The following is an 18985-nucleotide window of genomic DNA, read 5'->3' on the forward strand; positions in this document are numbered from 1 at the left end:
TGCCAGTCAGAGAATTCTGGCTATGTCATAGGGCAGACAAGAGGTTCAGGACCCAATCTGAACCAACCTCACCCTTTCCTGGTTCTGGGATGCAGAGTTCACTCCCTATGGGGGTCACTGAGGAAAGGGACAATGTCTACCTGGATTGAAGCCAGTAGAACAAAACGGAACGGGAAAGTCCAGACAGTCCAAGCTGGCACTTCGAGTCTCCTGCTGGAGCTGCAAGCCTGTTCCTTGCTCCATAAACCCCCATAGTCCCTTTCCACACAAGCTGGAGTCTGTGTGCATGGGATTCTAGGACCTGCTGGTGTCCAGGGGTCATCCACACCCTCTCTGGCAGAATTTTGGTTCGCTTCTTCCCCGGAACCTTAGTGCCTACTGCAGATCCTGTCTTACAGAAAAGAAAGTGGGTAGAGGCTGACAGGGGACAATCTTGGGGTGTGTTGTGGTCTGAATATCACCTCTGAAACTCACTTTTTTTTTTTAAGATTTAATCATTTATTATATATAAGTACACTGCAGCTGTCTTCAGACACACCAGAAGAGGGCATCAGATCTCTTTACAGATGGTTGTGAGCCACCATGTGGTTGCTGGGAATTGAACTCAGGACCTCTGGAAGAGCAGTCAGTGCTCTTAACCCCTGAGCCATCTCTCCAGCCCCCTGAAACTCACTTTTAAACTTATGGTTCAGAAGCCAACTGTGATGTCGTACACCTGTAATCACAGCATTTAGGAGGCTGAGGCAGGGGGATTGTGAGTTCTGGCAGTGTGGGCTACATGAGGAGAGGGAGAGAGTTTAATTGTGGTTATGATAGTACCAAGATAGGCCTTTAATGAATGACTAGGGCCGGAACTCCACCTACTGGATGGTTTAGTGTCATGATCCAGGGGTAAGTGTCACAGAGCAGCTCAGGTATACCTCTCTCCAGCTTAGTCCTGCCACAGGACCATGAGACTCAAAGGTCTCCCAAATGTGGCCTTTCTACTGTGGGGGTCTGGCTTCCAGAACCTTCCAATCCTACCATAGAAAGCGGCTATAACCGGATAAAACAGCTATCGTTTATCTCTAGCTGTTGGGAATGAGCTGATCTTGCTTTAACTCCACCTCGAGCTTGCTGAGGGCATGGGTGCATTAGATCTAAAGAGCAGTTCTGAGATGACTCAATTCCTCAGACATGGGGTGTAGGACTCTGACTCCCCCAATGCGAGAGCAAAAGCCAGCAATGGTGATGAGTGACACAGTACCCTTTGGGTCTTCTGAATATCTGCCTACCTACCCACTGCCAGCATGGACTCCACCTCTCTTCCCACCTCACTCCTCTTGCAGTAATGCTCCACGGGCACTGCAAGGAAACCGTGTTTAGGGGCTGCCCATGGCACGCAGAGACACAACTTCCCGCAGGTGGACTGGGAAGTGGGTGCCTTCACCCACCACAGGCACGGAGAGTGAGATGACACCGGCCCCGTTTACTTGCCAGGCTACTCACTATGGACAGGGTACTAGCAGCACCACAGCCACCAGGGACATGCTCAGGGACAGCATGACTGTCCCCTATTGAGCTGGGTAGGGAAGAATGGTCACCTAGCAACCGGGCAGCTAAGGTGAAAAAGAGCTCTTGTGGCCAATGGGATGGGAAGAATCAGAAGTAGAGGCTGAAGGAGCAAGCTTGAGCCAGTGAGGCTAGAATAGGATTCTAGGGCCAGCGCTAGAGTCACAGATGAGCCCCTGAGCAGCTCGTCCACTCAGCTCTGCCAGGCAGAAGAGGAAGTGGGGCTGTACTATGGAGACCAGTTTCTGGTGGGCTGGAAATATAAACTACATTCTATATAACTGGGGTTCACCCAGGAGTGTTTGCCCAGAAAGATGAGGTCACGTGGTATAAAAAGGCAGACACAAAGGGGAAGGGGAAAGGGCACCAGCAAGTTCACAGTTCAGAGGCCAGCAGTGAGGCTGCCTGCCTCAGTCTTCCCTTTCTTCCTTGCAAGGTCAGTATTAGCATCATTCAGTGAGACAAAGACGAGAAGACAGAAAACCAAGTGGGCCACATTGAGAGCTAGAAATCATGACACGACTGGAAATCAATGGATGATGGTGAGACTTCTTATGAGGAGGCCTGGAGAAGCCCAGGGAGGAGATACAACCCTGGACTCAGACTCTGCTGTGACGCAGGAATCAGTCCCAGGCACCATTGCTGCTCTCCTACCCACTGCCTGCCGGCCTCTCCACAGTGGGAAGATCCAGAGAGAGGCACAGAGCATCAGATGGCCCTCTAGGAATGAAGGCTGAACCTTTGGAATGAGTGTCACCTACCCAGGAAGAGGAGATGAGGCCCCCTGGTGGTTTAGATGAGAATGTCCCATAAACTCCTGTTTGAATACTTGGTCCCCAGCTGATGGCACTATTTGGGGAGGTTGTAAAATCTTTAAGAGTTGGAGCCTAGCTGGAGGAAGAGGGTTGTCGGGGCGGGCTTAGACACTTTTTTCCGATCTCTATTTCCTGTTTCTACTAGAGGCGGGTGAGGCGTGTCAGACTTGGGGCTGCCCGCCATCACATCTTTCCCGAGGTGGTGGGCTGTGTCTCCTTTAACTCTGAGCCCGAACAGACCCTTCCTCCTTCAAGTTGCTTTTTGTCCGGTGTTTGGTCACAATAACCAAAGAAAAGTCACTAATATGGGTTTCTACATCCCACCAACATTACAATAACTAAATGTAAAAGTATAAAAGCAAGGAGAATAGCGGGATAGAGGAGCGGATATCTCAGGGAGGAAAAAGTTCTCTAAACAAAAAAGCAGCAAACACATTTAAAACCATTTTCAAGGGGCTGGAGCAAGGGCTCAGCAGCTCAAAACACTGGCTGCTCTGTCAGACCATTCGGGTTAGACTTCCAGAACTCACACGGACAGATCACCGCCTCCTGTAACTCCAGTTCCGAGGGATATGATGTCCTCTTCTGGATGCACACATGCATGCGTGCACACGCGCGCGCGCGCACACACACACACACACACACACACGTAAATAAACAAAATCTTTAAAACTTAAGAAAAGCAATTGGCAGACTATAAAAATGTTTCTGTGTGTAAGTGACAGAGACATATTTTCTTTCTTCTATATAAAAACTGTACAGTGTCAGAAAAAAGAATGCTTCAGTAGGAAACAATGTGGCAGTGGTAACAGGGCAAGCATTTGCAGAGCAGTTCCCACTGCCAAATGCTGTGCTGGGTGCTGGGAACACATCCCTCCCTGCAAGGTGAGGACCCCATGTCCTAGATGAGACGTGGCCTCATTCTTTGGCCTGGCACTGTTCACTGATGCCAGGTTGCTGCTAGGTGGGCAGAGTTGGAACTGCAGAACCTGCCTCCTCTTCACTACCCCATGCTTCAAGTCCAACATGAAAACTACATTTTATTTGTTTTCACTGTGTGTGCATGAATGTTCACCTGCATACATTTGCATCACTTTCATGCCTGTTGGATCCTCTGGAACTGGGAATTATAGATGATTGGTTGTGAGCCACCATAGGAGTGCGGGCAATCAAACCTGGGTCCTTTTGAAGAGCGGCCAGTGCTCTAAACCACTGAACTATCTGTCCGGTCCTGAAAAGTGTAGTTGATATTTCTATAAGTAAAATATATTGTAATATATTGTATAGAATATGTTATATAATTTATGTTCAGAATGTATATGTACATACATAGAGATTTAATGATATATATCATTATATCACATATAATGAATATATATTCCATTTATATTAAGTTTCCCAGGCAATTGCCAAAGACCATTATAATTTTCCCTATCAAACTGAGCAAAATCCTCCCCTTGAGGGGTTCTAGGAATGGCAACTCTACCTTTATGCCTCATCTCCAGACCCTGGCTTTCTTGAGACTGGATCTCGCTATCTAGTCTAGGTTGGTATCCACTATATCAGCTGCCTGCATGCAAGGACTGCTTGGGCCACTGCACCTAACTAATGGAACTCGGGGTGGGAAACATCTCAGGCCCAGAATTCAGTACCTCTGGTGAGTGTGTGCTGGAGTCTCTCTGAGCACCACATTAGAGATGCTGCCAGAGCCCTTGTGAAGACCCATACACTTCATGGCAGAGCTGCTCCACCTGCCTTCCAACTGTCTAAAGCTCTCTCCTACCACTGCCCCAGGCTGACTTAATCAGTCACAGCCCTGGGCTCTCATGGCTCTGTCTCTGACAGGCTCCCTGGTGAGAGGAAGAACAGGACATTGAGGTACCTGCAGATGGGGTCCTGCGTGTGGAATGGGAAGGAAATGGTCGCCAGAGATGGTCACCTTCCAATCCTTTGTTCCCAAGGGTGGTGGCAGCATCTGTGGTCTGCCCTTGATTCCTAAGGATCCTCCCACATTCTGCCAGACTTTTGCAAATCCACTGCCTTATCTCTTGGGGCTACTGGGGTTCCCTGTCTTCTGTTCCTGGGTGGGATGCTGACCGAGACATCGCTTGATCTAGTGATTTCATTGTAGCCATTATACCAGGAGACCTTATAACCAGGAGAGTGCAAACAAGTATGAGCTCATTTGCTGCTGCAACTAAACCTGTAACCACCACAGGGGAGGAGCTCAGGTCACCTGACAGCCACGTGTGAGATACTGCACAACGTTAAAAACTGAGTGGCAGGGGCTGGAGCCACCATCTCTCATGGGCACCAGCTGCTCTTCCACAGGACCTGGTTTGATTGCAAGCACCTAGACAGTGGCTTGTCACTGTCTGTACCCCAGTCTCAGGGGACTTATCCCTCTCTTGGTCTCCTTGTAGCAGGTACCCACATGGTACAAAGGAGAAATACATGCTAGCAAAACACCCATACACATAAAACAAAAATAAAGGAAACTCGTAAGAGAAAATCAGGTTGTAAAAGGATAATTAATAATGTGGAAATACATTTAAGAAATATGTGGAAAGAAAATAGAATGGTCCTGGGGCTGGAGAGACGGCTCAGTGGTTAGGAGCACTAACTGCTCTTCCAGAGGTCCTGAGTTCAATGCCCAGTAACGACATGGTGGTTCACAACCATCTGTCATGAGATGTGATGCTCTCTTCTGATGTACTCGAAGACAGCTATAGTGTACATATACATAAAATAAATAATTTAAAAAGGAAAAAGAAAATAGAATGTTCCTTATGGTTCTAGTTTTTTTTTTTTTTTCAGTTTTCTGTTGTTGAATTGTGGGTGGCTTTATTTCCTTTGGATTAACTTTGGGTTTTGGTTTTGTTTTGTTTTTTAATTTTCTATAGTGTTTATCTCCTTCTTTGGAGACAGGGTCTCAGTCACAGGCTGACCTGGAACTCACAGAAATCCAACTGCCTCTGCCTCTGCCTCTGCCTCCTGAGTGCTACAATTAAAGATCACACCCCACTAATATTTATATAAAAATGATTAGAATTATATATTTTATTTTAATGTGCATGAGTGTTTTCCCTGCATGTATGTCTGTCTGTACACCAAGTGTGTGCCTGGTGCCCTGGGAGTATAGAGAAACCAGAAGAGGGAGCTGGATCCCCCGGAACTGGAATTATAGATGGCTGGAATTAAACCCAGGACCTCTGGAAGAGCAGCCAGCGCTCCTAACCAATTCTTGGTTAAATCACAAAGCATAAATCTACTGAGCATGTCATAGTTTTGGAAGAGGGTCTGTGGCTGAATTTTGATACCACAGTTCTCTTTCACTAGTCTTTAAAAAGAGGACCTCACAAGCCCAGCATGTCACTGCACAGGCCAGGGCTGGAAGGACTGCAAGTTTGCTCTGTACACTGGCTACCAGCCCCAGGCTGTGTGTGCCTGGGCCTCAAAACAGCAGTCATTATTATTATTATTATTTTTTTGGTTCTTTTTTTCGGAGCTGGGGACCGAACCCAGGGCCTTGCGCTTCCTAGGCAAGCGCTGTACCACTGAGCTAAATCCCCAACCCCAACAGCAGTCATTATTAAGGAAAAACTTTGTCTCAGAGATGTGACCATGACATGACAGATGTATGGTGGCCCGGAAGACAGCAGAGAGAAAGGGGGAAGGGGCTGCAGTAGAAACTGCCTCATGGGCCCTGCTACCATGAATCGCTCCTGGTGTCCTGTGTGGAGGTAAGTGAGCAGAGCTACCTGCAGTGGGACCCAGGTCCAGGCTGGAGCCGTTTAGTTCCTCCTCTTCCCAGAAGTACTGTGGTGGCTGCAGGAGCCGGGACTCCTCGCTGTCCTCACTGGGGAAGCCTGAGCCCGGGGCTAGGCCGGCACCTAGACCCATGGCCTCACTGGGCTCCTCCGAGTCCAGTGGCTCAAAGTCAGTGGGCAACAACAGATCCAGCAGGGATGTGGAGGTGAGGCCCTCAGGGCCAGGCTCATCCATGGTCACTGCACAGGCACCCAGGGAAACTCCTGTAATCACAAAGCCAGACATTAGGGGGAGGAGTCAGGACAAGGACTGGCTAGACAAACCACAAAGACAGACACGTCTCGGCACTCAGGCTTCAAGGGGACCTGAGAAGTACTTTGCAGTGTGTTCAGTCTCCCCTGTGACCAGTGGGACCAGCAGGGAGTGAGAACTTGGTGACCCAGCTCCCCTCATCCTTGGGATGCTCAGAATGCTTCTCTGTCCCAGTCTGGTAGCTGTGCCAGGCACTGCAGGTATGAATGTGAGCCAAGGACCTTGCTCTGCATGTGACAATGTTCTCTAAGTTTGCACCTTAGTCTGACACTCTCCCAGCCCACATTAGATGCGATTTGCATCCAGGCAGGTCTCCTGGGTGCAGTTTAATCACCCAGGGCAAACTCCTAGTGCTCGTAATTCTGCATGCTTATGTCCTGATTTATCAAGACAAAGCAATGAATGACCAGACTACAAATGAAAAGGGATAATCTTCCCTGTCTTTCTGTCTGACACTGAGAGCAGCCAAACTATACTATTGACCAGTTTCACAGCTAGCTTGGCCACCGTATCACTGAACTCTTCGAGAAGTTGCTGGAGGCTCCTGGGTCTCACCTCCTCACCTAAAAGGTCAGGAGACTGGTGGAAATGCCCTCTGAGTCCCTCCTAAGACTAAGAACATCAGTGGTGTGGGGAGGGCAGGTTCAAGCCCCTACCCATGCCCCTGCACTGGATGTGGACTGTGACCTGCTGTGATTATAATGAAGGGAAAATTTCAGTGATGTTTATAATAAAAACAAGACCTCATATTTTCAGGGCCATGTGCAGAGCATTTTACAAACAGAATCTGAATTTTAATCACCTCAACCCCCTGATGAGGAAGACAGGGCTTGGCCACTGAAGGAAGGGAAAGGAAAGGACCACAGAGTTCCAGCAGAAACTGGGGAAATGTCAGGTCCACTGTGCACATGTTAGTCAGCCCAGGACCAGGAATAGCACGCTGACCAACAGGAAAGCATCTGGGTGGGGTAAGTGGGGCTTAAGAGGGCCAGAAGGGGAGGCAGGAAGGGTACAGGGGGAGAACAACCAAATTTATACCTCTCTTCCCTCCCTAAGCTCATTCCTCACATCCAACCTTAGTGCCCTCATGTCCAAAGCATGGACAGTCACTCCAAGCCCCCAGTCTCAGAGGGAGGAACAACTGTTCCAGGTAGGCAGAGCTATCTATGACCAGTGAGCCCCCAGGTACTGTGTGCCACTGTACAGGGACCTGAGGAAGACACAGAGGCCAGGAGGTCCCCCACCTAGAGAGCCCTAAGAGCAGACAATGGGCTATGTCTCCCGCAAAAAGAGGTGAATGTGAGTGTCAGGGCTCATCAAGGTTCAGTGTGGCCTCCTAGCCAATCCAGGCTGACTACTGAGGCAACGGCAGACCCACAGGGCAGGAGCGGCATGCTAGACCCTTCTACTCTGTGGCTCAGAGACACTCGACTCTCGGCAAGCTTCTCCACAGGCCTCACTCTGAGCTGTGGGAGGCCAAGTTATACCTGGTAGAGAGAGTTCTACCGGAAGGTAGGATGCAGAGACACTGCCATGCTCTACCTAGGTGCGTCCTGCGATTGGGGGTGTTTCTGGCTCAGAAGCTGGGAACCACGACACGTCTTCCAGAGCATCTCTAGCTATCCTAGATACCAGGCCCAAAGTCAAAGATCCTGCTGCCAAAAAGGTAAAGCTGTCTCCATAATGCTCCTGTGTCCACATTACCAACTCGCATGGGAAGGACACTGCATAGCCATGTTCCAAGATCTCTAGAGACCAGAGGGAAACATGGCAATCTTCTGGAGGCCCACACCTAAGGTTCCCTTTGGTTTCCAGAAGAGGATGCCAATGAGTCCTTCCTCTCCAATTCTCATGCCACCACATGGAGAGCCTAAGATACTCACGTTTTTCCTAGTGCTAATATTATGGGTCTAATGCAGAAACCACCCGGGTGCCAGGCTCTTCTCTGAGACTCTGGGAAGGGTGAAATCCAGGAGGATACACCTTTGAAACTCAACTTTGCAGTTCCTCTCTTGAGGCTAAATCCCCACTCCTCAGACTTGAACCACTGTACCATCTTCATGACAGGCCTCAAGCCTTATTCTCTTAGAACTTCGAGTCTGCCCAGGCTAGCCTGATCTTCAATGAGAGCCCGTGTAGAAAGCAACCAGGTTAGCAGAGTATCCCAGCTGAAGCCGGATGTGACAAAACCAGCCAGGAGAAGCAGGTATGACATGTGAAGGAGTCTGGATGAGGAGAACAGCCAGGAGATCACAGGCCACACTGCCAGCCCAGAGTCATGAGCTAAATTGACAGACTTTGTTCAAAACCAGCACCTTTTACTCCAGAGCCAGCATGGACTTGCAGGGCAGGGGGGTGTGGGAGTTAAACAGAGAGGTAAGCCATTGATAAGCCTTGAACCCAGCTATTCTTCAAGGAGCCCCAAGAATCCACATTTCTAGAAAGTTCCCAGGTTGATGTTTCTAGTTTGCTGATCACATCAAGAATTTCTGGGAGTTGGGACTAGCTCTTTCTTTAAGGGTCCTGACTGCTCTTTCTAAGAAAAAAATTCTTAGAATTTAAAATTCTTAGAATTTCAATTCCCAATACTCACATGGTGGGTCATAGTCATCTATCACTCCAGCTCCAGGAGACCTGATGTTGTCCTCTGGCCTGTGCCTGTACTAGACACACATGTGGTACATGATACACAGATATAATTGTAGGCAAAACACCCATACACATTAAAAAATAGTAACAAGGGGTTGGGGATTTAGCTCAGTGGTAGAGCGCTTGCCTAGGAAGTGCAAGGCCCTGGGTTCGGTCCCCAGCTCCAAAAAAAAAAAGAAAAGAAAAAAAATAGTAACAAAAAGAATTTCTGGGTTTTTTCACATTGTTTTAAGTTTTAACATTTATTCTCTCTCGTGTGTGTATACTTGTGTGTGTCTGTGTGCACATGTGTACACACGTGTGAAGGTGCACATGTGCATGGAGGTCAAAGGCCAACTTTTGGGAATCAGCTCTCTTCTACTGTGTGGGCTGAAGAGACTGATTTCAGGTCATCAGACTTAGTGACAAACACCCTTACCTATTGAGCTATCTTGCCATGCCAAGAAGTTCTGTTTTAAGTCACAAAATTTGGGGACGATTTGTTACGCAGCCCCAAATTTGATGCAGCCTGCATGCATACTAAGAAAGGTTCTTAAAAGGTTCTAAGTTCTTTCATATCAGAGTAGGATTATACTCATTCATGCATGCAATTTATAAATGTTGGCTTTGTACCAGGAATTATACAAACTCAGGTCGAAGCAGAAATAAAGATATAGTCCCTGATATCATGAAGCCCAAGGAGAAGACAGATCACCATGGCATAGTGCAACATGCTATGTATGTATGGATGTGCGTGCATGCGTGTGTGTGTGTGTGTGTGTGTGTGTGTGTGTGTGTGTAAGACAGATCACCATAACATAGTATAACATGCTATATATGTATATATGTATGTATGTGTATGTATGTATGTATGTATGTATGTAAGAGGCCTAAAAGCACACCACAGAATGAGAGCACATAGCCTGTGCTAGCAAACTGCAAAGAAGGAAGAAGGCTGAACAAGGAGTGCTTCAGGGAGGAGCACAGCTTGGGCAGAACCTAGAAATGCTCACTCCTCCTCTCATTCTACAGGGTGGACAATGGTGCTCCCTAAGGGAACACACACACACTGTGTGCCAGATATCACATTGCAACAAAGCAGTCAAGGCCACGTAGCTAGAATGAGGTCCACACTACTCACAGCTCAAAAGGCCAGTTTTGGTAGGAAGGAATCAGGTCTATTCAAAGGCCAACATCTTGAGAAGGTGGGGGGTGGGGTACTCCCAACATGCTGGCCTGTGACTATCTTCTAACCAACTCTCTCCAGAGGCAGTCCCTCAGGGATCTTTCGGATATCTCAGGATTCCCCACCACTGCTCACTGTGTACATCTCTCCTCCACATTACCCTTTGGAACAGAGCGCCACCAGGACCTAAGTGTACATATGACTCACCCAGTGTGCCTGGCTCTGCATGGATGAGTAATGCTGTTGGTCCACAGACCACACTTGGAATAGCAAAACTCAGAGTAGCTTTCCGACAGCCCAATCTGTACCTACTGTCCCATCAGAAAGATGACCCAGCCATCTTCTTCAAAGTGGTAGAGGGAACCCCCCCCCCATCAATGGGCAAAGCCCAGCACCCCTCCCCCACTCTCCATGGTCGCAATCATTCTCCACATGCTCTATGCTTTAAACTGAATTTCTAGAGATTTTCAGGACATTACAATCTCCTTTGCTTTCTTCATACATGCTATGCCTTCTGCACGAGCATCCATTTATCCTTATCTCTCCCCTACCTAATTCTCAAAGATCTATCTATTTTTATTTTTCCTGAATGAGTGCCTGCATGTACCACCTGCAATGTAGTGGCCCTGGAACCAGGCTGAGGGCACTGGATCCCCTGGAATTAGAGTTGTGAACCTTAGTGTGGGTGCTAAGAACTGAGTCCAGGTCCTCTGCAAGAGCAGCAAGTGTTCCCAACTGCTGAGCTATCATTCCAGCCTCTCCTCACCTGCCTAATTCTTTATTCCTGTCTCTGGACACAGCTCTCTGTCTCTCTCTGTCTCTGTCTCTGTCTCTGTCTCTCTCTCTCTCTCTCGTGTGTGTGTGTGTGTGTGTGTGTTGTTGTTGTTGAATGCATGTGAGCATGTGAGCATGCACACTGTGTGTATGTGTGAGCATGTTTGTGTGTGTTCCTGTAGGCATGTGAGCATGCACACTGTGTGTATGTGTGAGCATGTTTGTGTGTGTGTGTGTGTGTTCTTGTATACATATGACATGTGAGTATGCCAGAGAAGAATGCCAGGTGGCTTTCCCTGTCATCCTTGCTTTAATCTCTTGTGCTATGGTCTCTCACTGAACCAGAAGCTTAGCTGGCTGGCCAGAAAACTCTAAAATCCACCAATCTCTGCACCCCTTACTAGGACTGAGGCATGTACAGCCATGCCCAGCCTTTGTGGATGCTAGGACTTGAACTCAGGTCTTCATGCTTGCACAGCAGACATTCTTACCCAGCCCCAAGTATCTTCTGAGCAGCCTTTCCTTGTCACTAGCCTGGGTGGGGTGCCATTTTTTGTTTGACAGTCTACTCACCTAATGATAGGAGACAATCATACAACCTCCCTCAGATGGTAAGCACATAGTGTGTGCCTTGACACTGCAGTGTCTTGTTCCTGATATGCAACTGAGCCCCACAAGCCCTTGAGTGAATGAATAATAATTGGGTCGGACCCTCTTGTTTTACAGATGAAATCACTGAGGACTCGTGGGACTGAGTTAATAGAAAGAGCTGTAATTAGCTGCTTCTCCCCACAGGAAGGTCTTGCAGATGTTCTGTGAAGGAGGTTGGGGAAGTAATTATTTGCTGAGCTGGGCTGCATAAAACAATATTCAAGACAGTATAGCTACCCTCATGGGATGTACGTACCAAGGAGGGAAGCCGGCACTGAGGACAGGAGCTCCTCTTTCCTTGGACATGCTGCCTGGGGTTCCAAGCTGAGTCCAGGCAGAGGGCTCTGCCTCCCTTTGAAGGGCCTCCAGAATGCTATCCACTGTGAATCTCTATTCATAGGTCCACAGGGGCCCTGTTTAGAAACACTTCTATAAACTGCCCTTACTTATTTAACACTTATCTTCTAATTTTAAAAAAGTGAAACAGATTCACAGAATCCTGTCAGCCTAATGCCAATTAAAACCCAGATTCCCACGTGAGGAATGAGCCGACTTATTGCAGGTAAAACCCACACAAGAATCATTTGGTCACTACTGAGCTTTCGGTCTGAGCCAGGGGCACGCCAGGTCCTCCCTGCTGATGCAAAGATGGACTTTGGGCAGCCTCTGCCTGCAGGGAAATTAGCAGTTTAGGGGGGAAAATGAAATCTAAATTGTATACAAGATACCAGCTGCTTCGGCAGACCTCGTTTGCAGAAGCAGCCTCCCCAGGGCTGGGGAGCAGGGGTGGCAAGACGCCAAATGAGAGAAACCAATCTGGAAAAACTCATTCATGCATCCCAGGAAGAAGAAAACGTCAGGTGATGAGGGATGCGTGTGCTAATTAAACCCTGAATATTGTACAGGTTCACAGAGAGCCTGAGCAGCCGCACTTCCAGGCCAGGAGGAGTAAGGCTTTATCCACACACTGTGCCTCAGCGGGCACGCTGGAGAAGACAGCTTCAGCCTCAGCAGGAGGGAGGAAAGTTGGTCTTCCTCAAGAATTGTGAACTCACACATCACATGGGTCCTGAAGAGAGGTGCCCTGCTTGGCTCAGAGTCTCTGAACTACCTCCTTGGAACACGCTGGGTATGGTGGCATATACCCCTTTAATCCCAGCACTTGGGAGGCAGAGACAGGCAGATCTTTGTGAGTTCAAAGCCAGACTGGTCTACCTAGTGAGTCCTGGGACAACAAGAGCTACAGGAGGAGACCCTATCCTGAAAAAACCAAACCAACCCAAACCAAACAAAACATCCTAACTTAAGAGTGGTAGGGAAGCAGCCACAGCCAACTGCCCCAAGACGATAGGTTAGAGCTGCAGGCACGGGAGGCAATGCTTCCTGCTCAGCCAGGTTTGTGTGCAGAGCTGGGTTCACCCTGGGTCTGCACCTTGACACTTCCATGACCCAGGTGGGACCCTCTACTCTCCATCTCCATCTGCACTCCAACAGCTGGCAGTGCCCCACCCTCCAGCATCTCCCCTTTACCAACCTTTCCTGGTGGTCTGTAGGCATTCAGAAAGACTGAAATCTCACTGTAAAGGGGGAAGGGGAACCTGATATTTCCCTTGTCTCTGACTTTTTCTCAACCAATTTGTATCCTCAGGAAGGCATGCTCCTCGCAATGGCTGCTCTGTCTTTATACAGATCTGATCATTTTCAAAGGCTTGCATAGTGGGGGGGGGCTCTTCTTTTTAGATTTGCCCACCCTACAGGGACACCAGAATAGAAGGCGAGTCCTGTCCATTCTGCATATAATTGCTTTTTAAATTTAATAATTAGTCCACCTCAGCGGAGTCCTCACCTGATTTAAAAATCCCAGAATTATGCTCTCTGTGTGATTCATTTTCTTCCTCGAGCTCACTGAATTTTCTGTTATTTCATCACCCCAAAGGGGGGCAGAAAGAAAAAGGCACATAGGAAGGTATAAGGGGGATCGGCATCAAGGAAAATCAGATCCAAAAAAAAAAAGTCTAGAAAGGGGGACCAAGGAGACAGGCAGACATCTTAGTGGCAAAGAAAGCCAAGGCCCCAGAACCCAGTGCGTGTCCTCCTGCTCGGGTCCCACTCAGCCCTGGCAGGCTCTTCTGTCTACCACCAGCTGCACTCGGCCCTCCCCTGTCAGCAGCTTTCAAGTCAGATCCCCCTAAGCCCTTAGCAGACACCAGCATGGGAGGTGGCTGGGCAGCATCTGCCACTCTGCCCCCACAGCCTGGAGTGGCAGTCACAACAGAGATGCACTACTATCCCACACCCCCATCCCCCACCCCAACTCCACTGATGTTTGCTGCCGAGAAGGAGTGTGTAATGTGAGTGAAGCATTCTTCTTTCTACACAAAGGTGTAAAAAGGAGGCACGCTGATAGACACATGTGCGCCTGCACAGTGGTGGGGGCATACTAATGGAGAGAGTGTGGGGGGAGAGAAGAGGGAAGGTGCCTGTCATCCCGCTGGCCACTAGGATGGGGTCATGAGAACCAGGCTTCTCATCCTGACTTGCACTGCTGGCAGGGACAGTGTGGTTCCCACCTAGAGAGAGCAGACCTCCCAGAGAAGTCTGCATGCAAAGATTTGGGTGGTCTGTGTAGATGTCCCAGGCCAACATCAATAGACATTTCTCCATAAAATGTGCCCAGGGCAGGCACAGCAGTGTGAGGGGCCAGTTACCTCTCTGACTTTTTGTTCTATGTATGTATGTATGTATGTATGTATGTATGTATGTATCTATCTATCTATCTATCTATCTATCTATCTATCTATCTATCTATCTATCGATGGGGTCTTGCTCTGCAGCCCAAACTGGCCTTGAACTCTCAATCCTCCTGCCCCTTAGGTCCCCAAGAGCTGGAATGTACAACCCTGATCAGTGTCCCCCAACTTCACCAGACATTTTCCTGGGGTTCTATCATTAACAGTCTCAAAGGAAAAGCCCACCAACTATTCATACCAAGCAAGGTCCTCACCTGATCTCACAAAGACCCCTCCTCGAATTTGCATACATTACACAGGGTGGGTTTTGGTGGGGGTATCTGCCACAGCATTCGTGGACAGTCCCATGCCTGTTTCCACTAAAAGGGGAGTCTCGTGGGGCTGTTCACCAAGTCCTGTAGCCCACCCACCCCGGCACCCTGCTCCTGCACCAGGCCCACCTTAAGATGGGGGTCCCAGCTCCAATCTTCCTTGAGAAGCTGCTCTCCTATGTCCTGGTCTGACCCACCTTTGCCGTCAGTCTTCCTCCCTCCCCTTCTGTGGTGGTGGCTTGCCTCTGAGCCTGTCAAGCTTTTGTGCCCGCCCCCTATGCTCGCACACACCCCTGAATCCCATGTCTAACCTAAGAAGCTGTCTTTTTCTCCCTCACACACACATTTCTTACCTGCCTCAGGCCCGGACCTGTCATACGCCCACTCTAACGAGGTATCCGGAGTGACTGCTGAATGAAAACCACGTACCCGAGTCTCACACACAACCCCATATGGCGGTAGTCGCTGTCGCAGACCTACCCCTTTGTCAGCTCCTCATAAAGTTGCCCGGCGCAGTCGAGGACACGCGTTCATAACGACACGCACACGCCTTCCCAGGCAAGCTCCACGCACATGTAAACATCCACCGTGGCCACGCAGCGCTCTCTCTCTCTCTCTCTCTCTCTCTCTCTCTCTCTCTCTCTCTCTCTCTCTCTCTCTCTCTCTCTCTCTCTCGGCCCTCGGCATCCCCGGCCCACGCGCTTTAGGGACCCGCCGGACCTTTACGATGCGATTTCTCCAAGGGTGTCACCCGTGCGCTCTCGCCTCCCTGCTGAGCTTCTCTACACCCTCGCGCTCACACAAGCACACGCCCCTCTGCTCAGTGGCCGCAGACTGGTCACCTGTCACCTGTCACCTGGCAAGGGGTGGGGCGCGGACACCCTGGTGCAGCAGCCCCACCGCCGCCCTCCCCGAGAGCACGCGTAGCACGGAGCATCCAGCGCCCAGGACAGGGCGCCTGGGGGGGTCCCCGCGCCAGGCCCCGCGCCGCCGCCTCCTCCCCGCGCGCGGCCGACCCCGCGCGCCCCACAGCCTTTGTTCTGCGACTCTGCCAGCACTAGCCCTAGGCGCGCTGCGCCCTCGCGGCGCGGCTCGGCCCCACTCACCAGCGGCCAGTAGCAACAACAGCGGCGGCGGCAGTCCGGCGGCCCGCAGCGGCCGGGCCATGGTGCAGCGTTGCCGCCCGCAGCCGCAGCGCCGCGGCGCCCGGGCCGGCGTCGGGGACGCGCAAAGCGAAGGCGGCGGCGCGCGTGCTCCCCGTTGGCCTGCGTACCCATCACTCACGCGCCCATCCGCCCAATCGATGCAGCGGATGGCCCCAGGGGCGAGGCCCTACCGTGGAGTCTGGCTTCGCACCTGCACCTCGGGCCTGGCGCACTTCAACACCCGGGGGGACATCCCTGGGTAGCGGGTCCTGCACCCTTTGTGCAGCAGACGGGCCCCAGTTACAGCGAAGGCGATAAAGGCCAGGATCAGCAGAGACCTGCTGGGGCACGTGGCCTGGGGGTCCTGAAGGCCAGAGAGAACCAGGCTTTGGTGAACAGCCTAGACCAGAGCAGAGAGCTAAACTCTGTGCCAGGAGTAGTTTATCTATTTTCATTTTATGTGTGAGTGTTTTGCCTGCATGTATGTACGCACATCATTTGCATGTTTGATGTCCACAGATGGGTATAAGCCACCATATGGGTGCTGGGAACTGAACTCGAGTCAGTCCATGCTCTTAACCTCTGAGCCACTACAGCCTCCAGGTGTAGTTTAGACCTCCAACTTCCGGTTGGCTTTCACAGCCTGAGCAGATTTGTTCCTGTCGTCAGACATCTTGTGAGAACTGCCTTTCTCTCTAGCCTGTATTTCCCCTTGACTTCAAGTTTCCTCCTGTGCTAAGCACGACGGTGGCAAATAAGACAGGCATTGCCCTTCCTCAGTCTCAGGAGCGCCAGAACTTTCCCTCAGCATGTGTGCCCAGAGCCACAAGTGTAGGAAGGCTGGTTAAGCACAAATGGCGGTGGGTGACGGAGGGGACCTACCTTCAGCCTGAGTCTGTGCAGACATGTATAAGATGCATGGATGTTGGGTAAGCTGGGTTGGGTAAACCATTCTAGATACAGTGAAGCTCTGGCAATTCCCAAGGTAGAAAGATGCCCCGATTCGTTAAGGGACAGTGAAATCACCGACTGAAGCATGACTATGGTCCAGTGCTCATAATTTTTTGGAACTTTTACTTTACATACAGTAAAGTAGGAAAACATTTGTGCAAAATAACAAATTGTACCCAGACATGGTGGGTGCATGTAAACCGAGCACTTGGGAGGATTCAGATTAAGACCAGGTCTGTCTGAGCTACAGAAGATTGTCTGGTGGGGGAGGGGCCTAGAGAGACAGCTCAGCAGAGAGTTTGTGGCTCTTGGAGGACCCAGGTTTGATTACCAGCACCCACATTGCTGCTGCCTGTAACTACAGCACCAGGGAATCTGACGCTATCTTCTGCTGGATTGAATCAGTCTGTACTTTTAATGACTTCAAACTGCTGGACCAAAGGCATGCTGTGTTGGGGGAGAGGCTCTAGGTTTGAGTTAAGAAAGAAGAAAAGGCTTTGGACTCGTTCCAAAATAATAAGGATCAGATTTAACAGAGGGTGACCAAAAATCTTGGCTACAGATAAGAAGAGGGAGATTGGTAAGATCAACAAGATAGGTAATGTATACCTTTGATCCCTGTCCATGGGGACAGCTCTGGGACCGGCTGAGACTTAAATGTCTATATACAGCCAACAAATTGTATTGACTACAGAATTCTCGGGGCTTATTATTACATGCCATCCTTCCAGATAGCACAAATGAAGACTTATTCTGGGTTTTTTTTTCTTTTTCTTTTTTTTTTTTTTCGGAGCTGGGGACCGAACCCAGGGCCTTGTGCTTGCTAGGCAAGTGCTCTACCACTGAGCTAAATCCCCCCCCTTATTCTGGGTTTGATTCTATGATCAGACTAACTTCTGAAGAAAGACACTTGCCTTTCACCTGTTCAAAGAGCAGGAAATCATCCTTAATTGATCTCTGCACCCTGCACTTTTGATACAAATGTCTTTATAGACGTATATATTGCTCATAAGGTTTGTGTATGGCAGAATGGAGTGCCAAGAAGGTAGCCCTGACGGGATTCACCCTCAGCTGAGATGCTAACAAGCTGTTCCAGCGTCTTACTTGATCCTACCTCAACTGCATCAAAGCTGCTTCCTCTGAAGACTTGCTTCTGGGACATTTTAGAACAGCTAGCTCACTCAGTCCAGCCTTTCAGATGGTTCCAGTCAGACTTCATTTAAGCCTGCACTTTCTCAACGTACAGAGACTGGACAACAAATGCTACAGCTAGCTTTCTTAAGACGGACCATTTTTTTTCCCTCTAATTTTCTTGGGTCCCCCAAAAGGAATTTTTTGCCCCAATCCAGCAGGAAGCAATTACAAGACGTCCCTTAAGTTGGGATGGTAGTTTTGGTCATTTTATGAGTTATTGATATGCTGTCATTTGAGGAATGGTTTACAAATAGTTAGGGCCTTAAATCGGAGGAAATGAAGTAAAGAGGTTAAATCATGGGTTTCCTTTCTCTGTCCCTTCTTTTTTCCTATCTTCCTTTCTTCCTTAGGTAAGGGAAGGGAGGTTGAAAAGAAAAAGATGGGGAAGAACTCCCGACTGAGTTTAAATATTTACTACATGTGGGTACTGAACACACATGGCATTTATACACACACACACACACACACACACACACACACACACACACACACACAAATAAAGCACAAAGAGACTGAAGATTGGCTTAGATATTAGGGACACCTCCTGGCTCTTGCAGAGAATCTGGATTCTGTTCCCAGTGCCCACATAACGATTTAGAACTGATGTTAACTCCAGTTCTAGGGGATCTGGCGCTCTCTTCTGGCCTCTATGGGCACCACACATGCACACAATACAGAAACATGCAGGCAGACACTCATATACATAAGATAAAAATTAATAAGAAAAAATATTTTTTCAAAAGATTTACTTATTTATGTATATGAATACACTGTGGCTGTCTTCAGACACCCCAGAAGAGGGCATCAGATCCCATTACAGATGGTTGTGAGCCACCATGTGGTTGCTCAGAATTAAGCTCAGGACCTCTGGAAGAGCGTTCAGTGCTCTTAACCGTTGAGCCATCTCTCCAGCCAGCCAAAAAAATCTTTTTAAAGATAAAAGATG

At 49.2% G+C, this 18985-nt stretch overlaps 1 protein-coding gene across 2 annotated transcripts in view; it reads right to left on the reverse strand.

The window, feature by feature from the left end:
- The window catches only part of Podxl2 (podocalyxin-like 2), a 31779-nt gene extending 15851 nt beyond the window's left edge, over nt 1-15928 (reverse strand). The window contains exons 1-2 of one of the 2 annotated variants that reach the window (NM_001106607.1): nt 15856-15928; nt 6128-6400 (exon numbers count right to left, since the gene is read on the reverse strand). In NM_001106607.1, coding sequence (NP_001100077.1) covers nt 6128-6400; nt 15856-15916 — 334 coding nt within the window. In that variant the 5' untranslated portion in view covers nt 15917-15928. Of the gene's footprint in view, nt 1-6127; nt 6401-15469; nt 15550-15855 lie in introns of those variants that run through there. The other variant, XM_087656729.1, reaches the window with a different exon arrangement.
- Between the last annotated feature and the right edge of the window lie 3057 nt (nt 15929-18985).

The sequence above is a fragment of the Rattus norvegicus genome, chromosome 4, assembly GCF_021556685.1.
Source record: "Rattus norvegicus strain SHRSP/BbbUtx chromosome 4, alternate assembly SHRSP_T2T, whole genome shotgun sequence".
NCBI classification, from domain to species: Eukaryota; Metazoa; Chordata; class Mammalia; order Rodentia; family Muridae; genus Rattus; species Rattus norvegicus.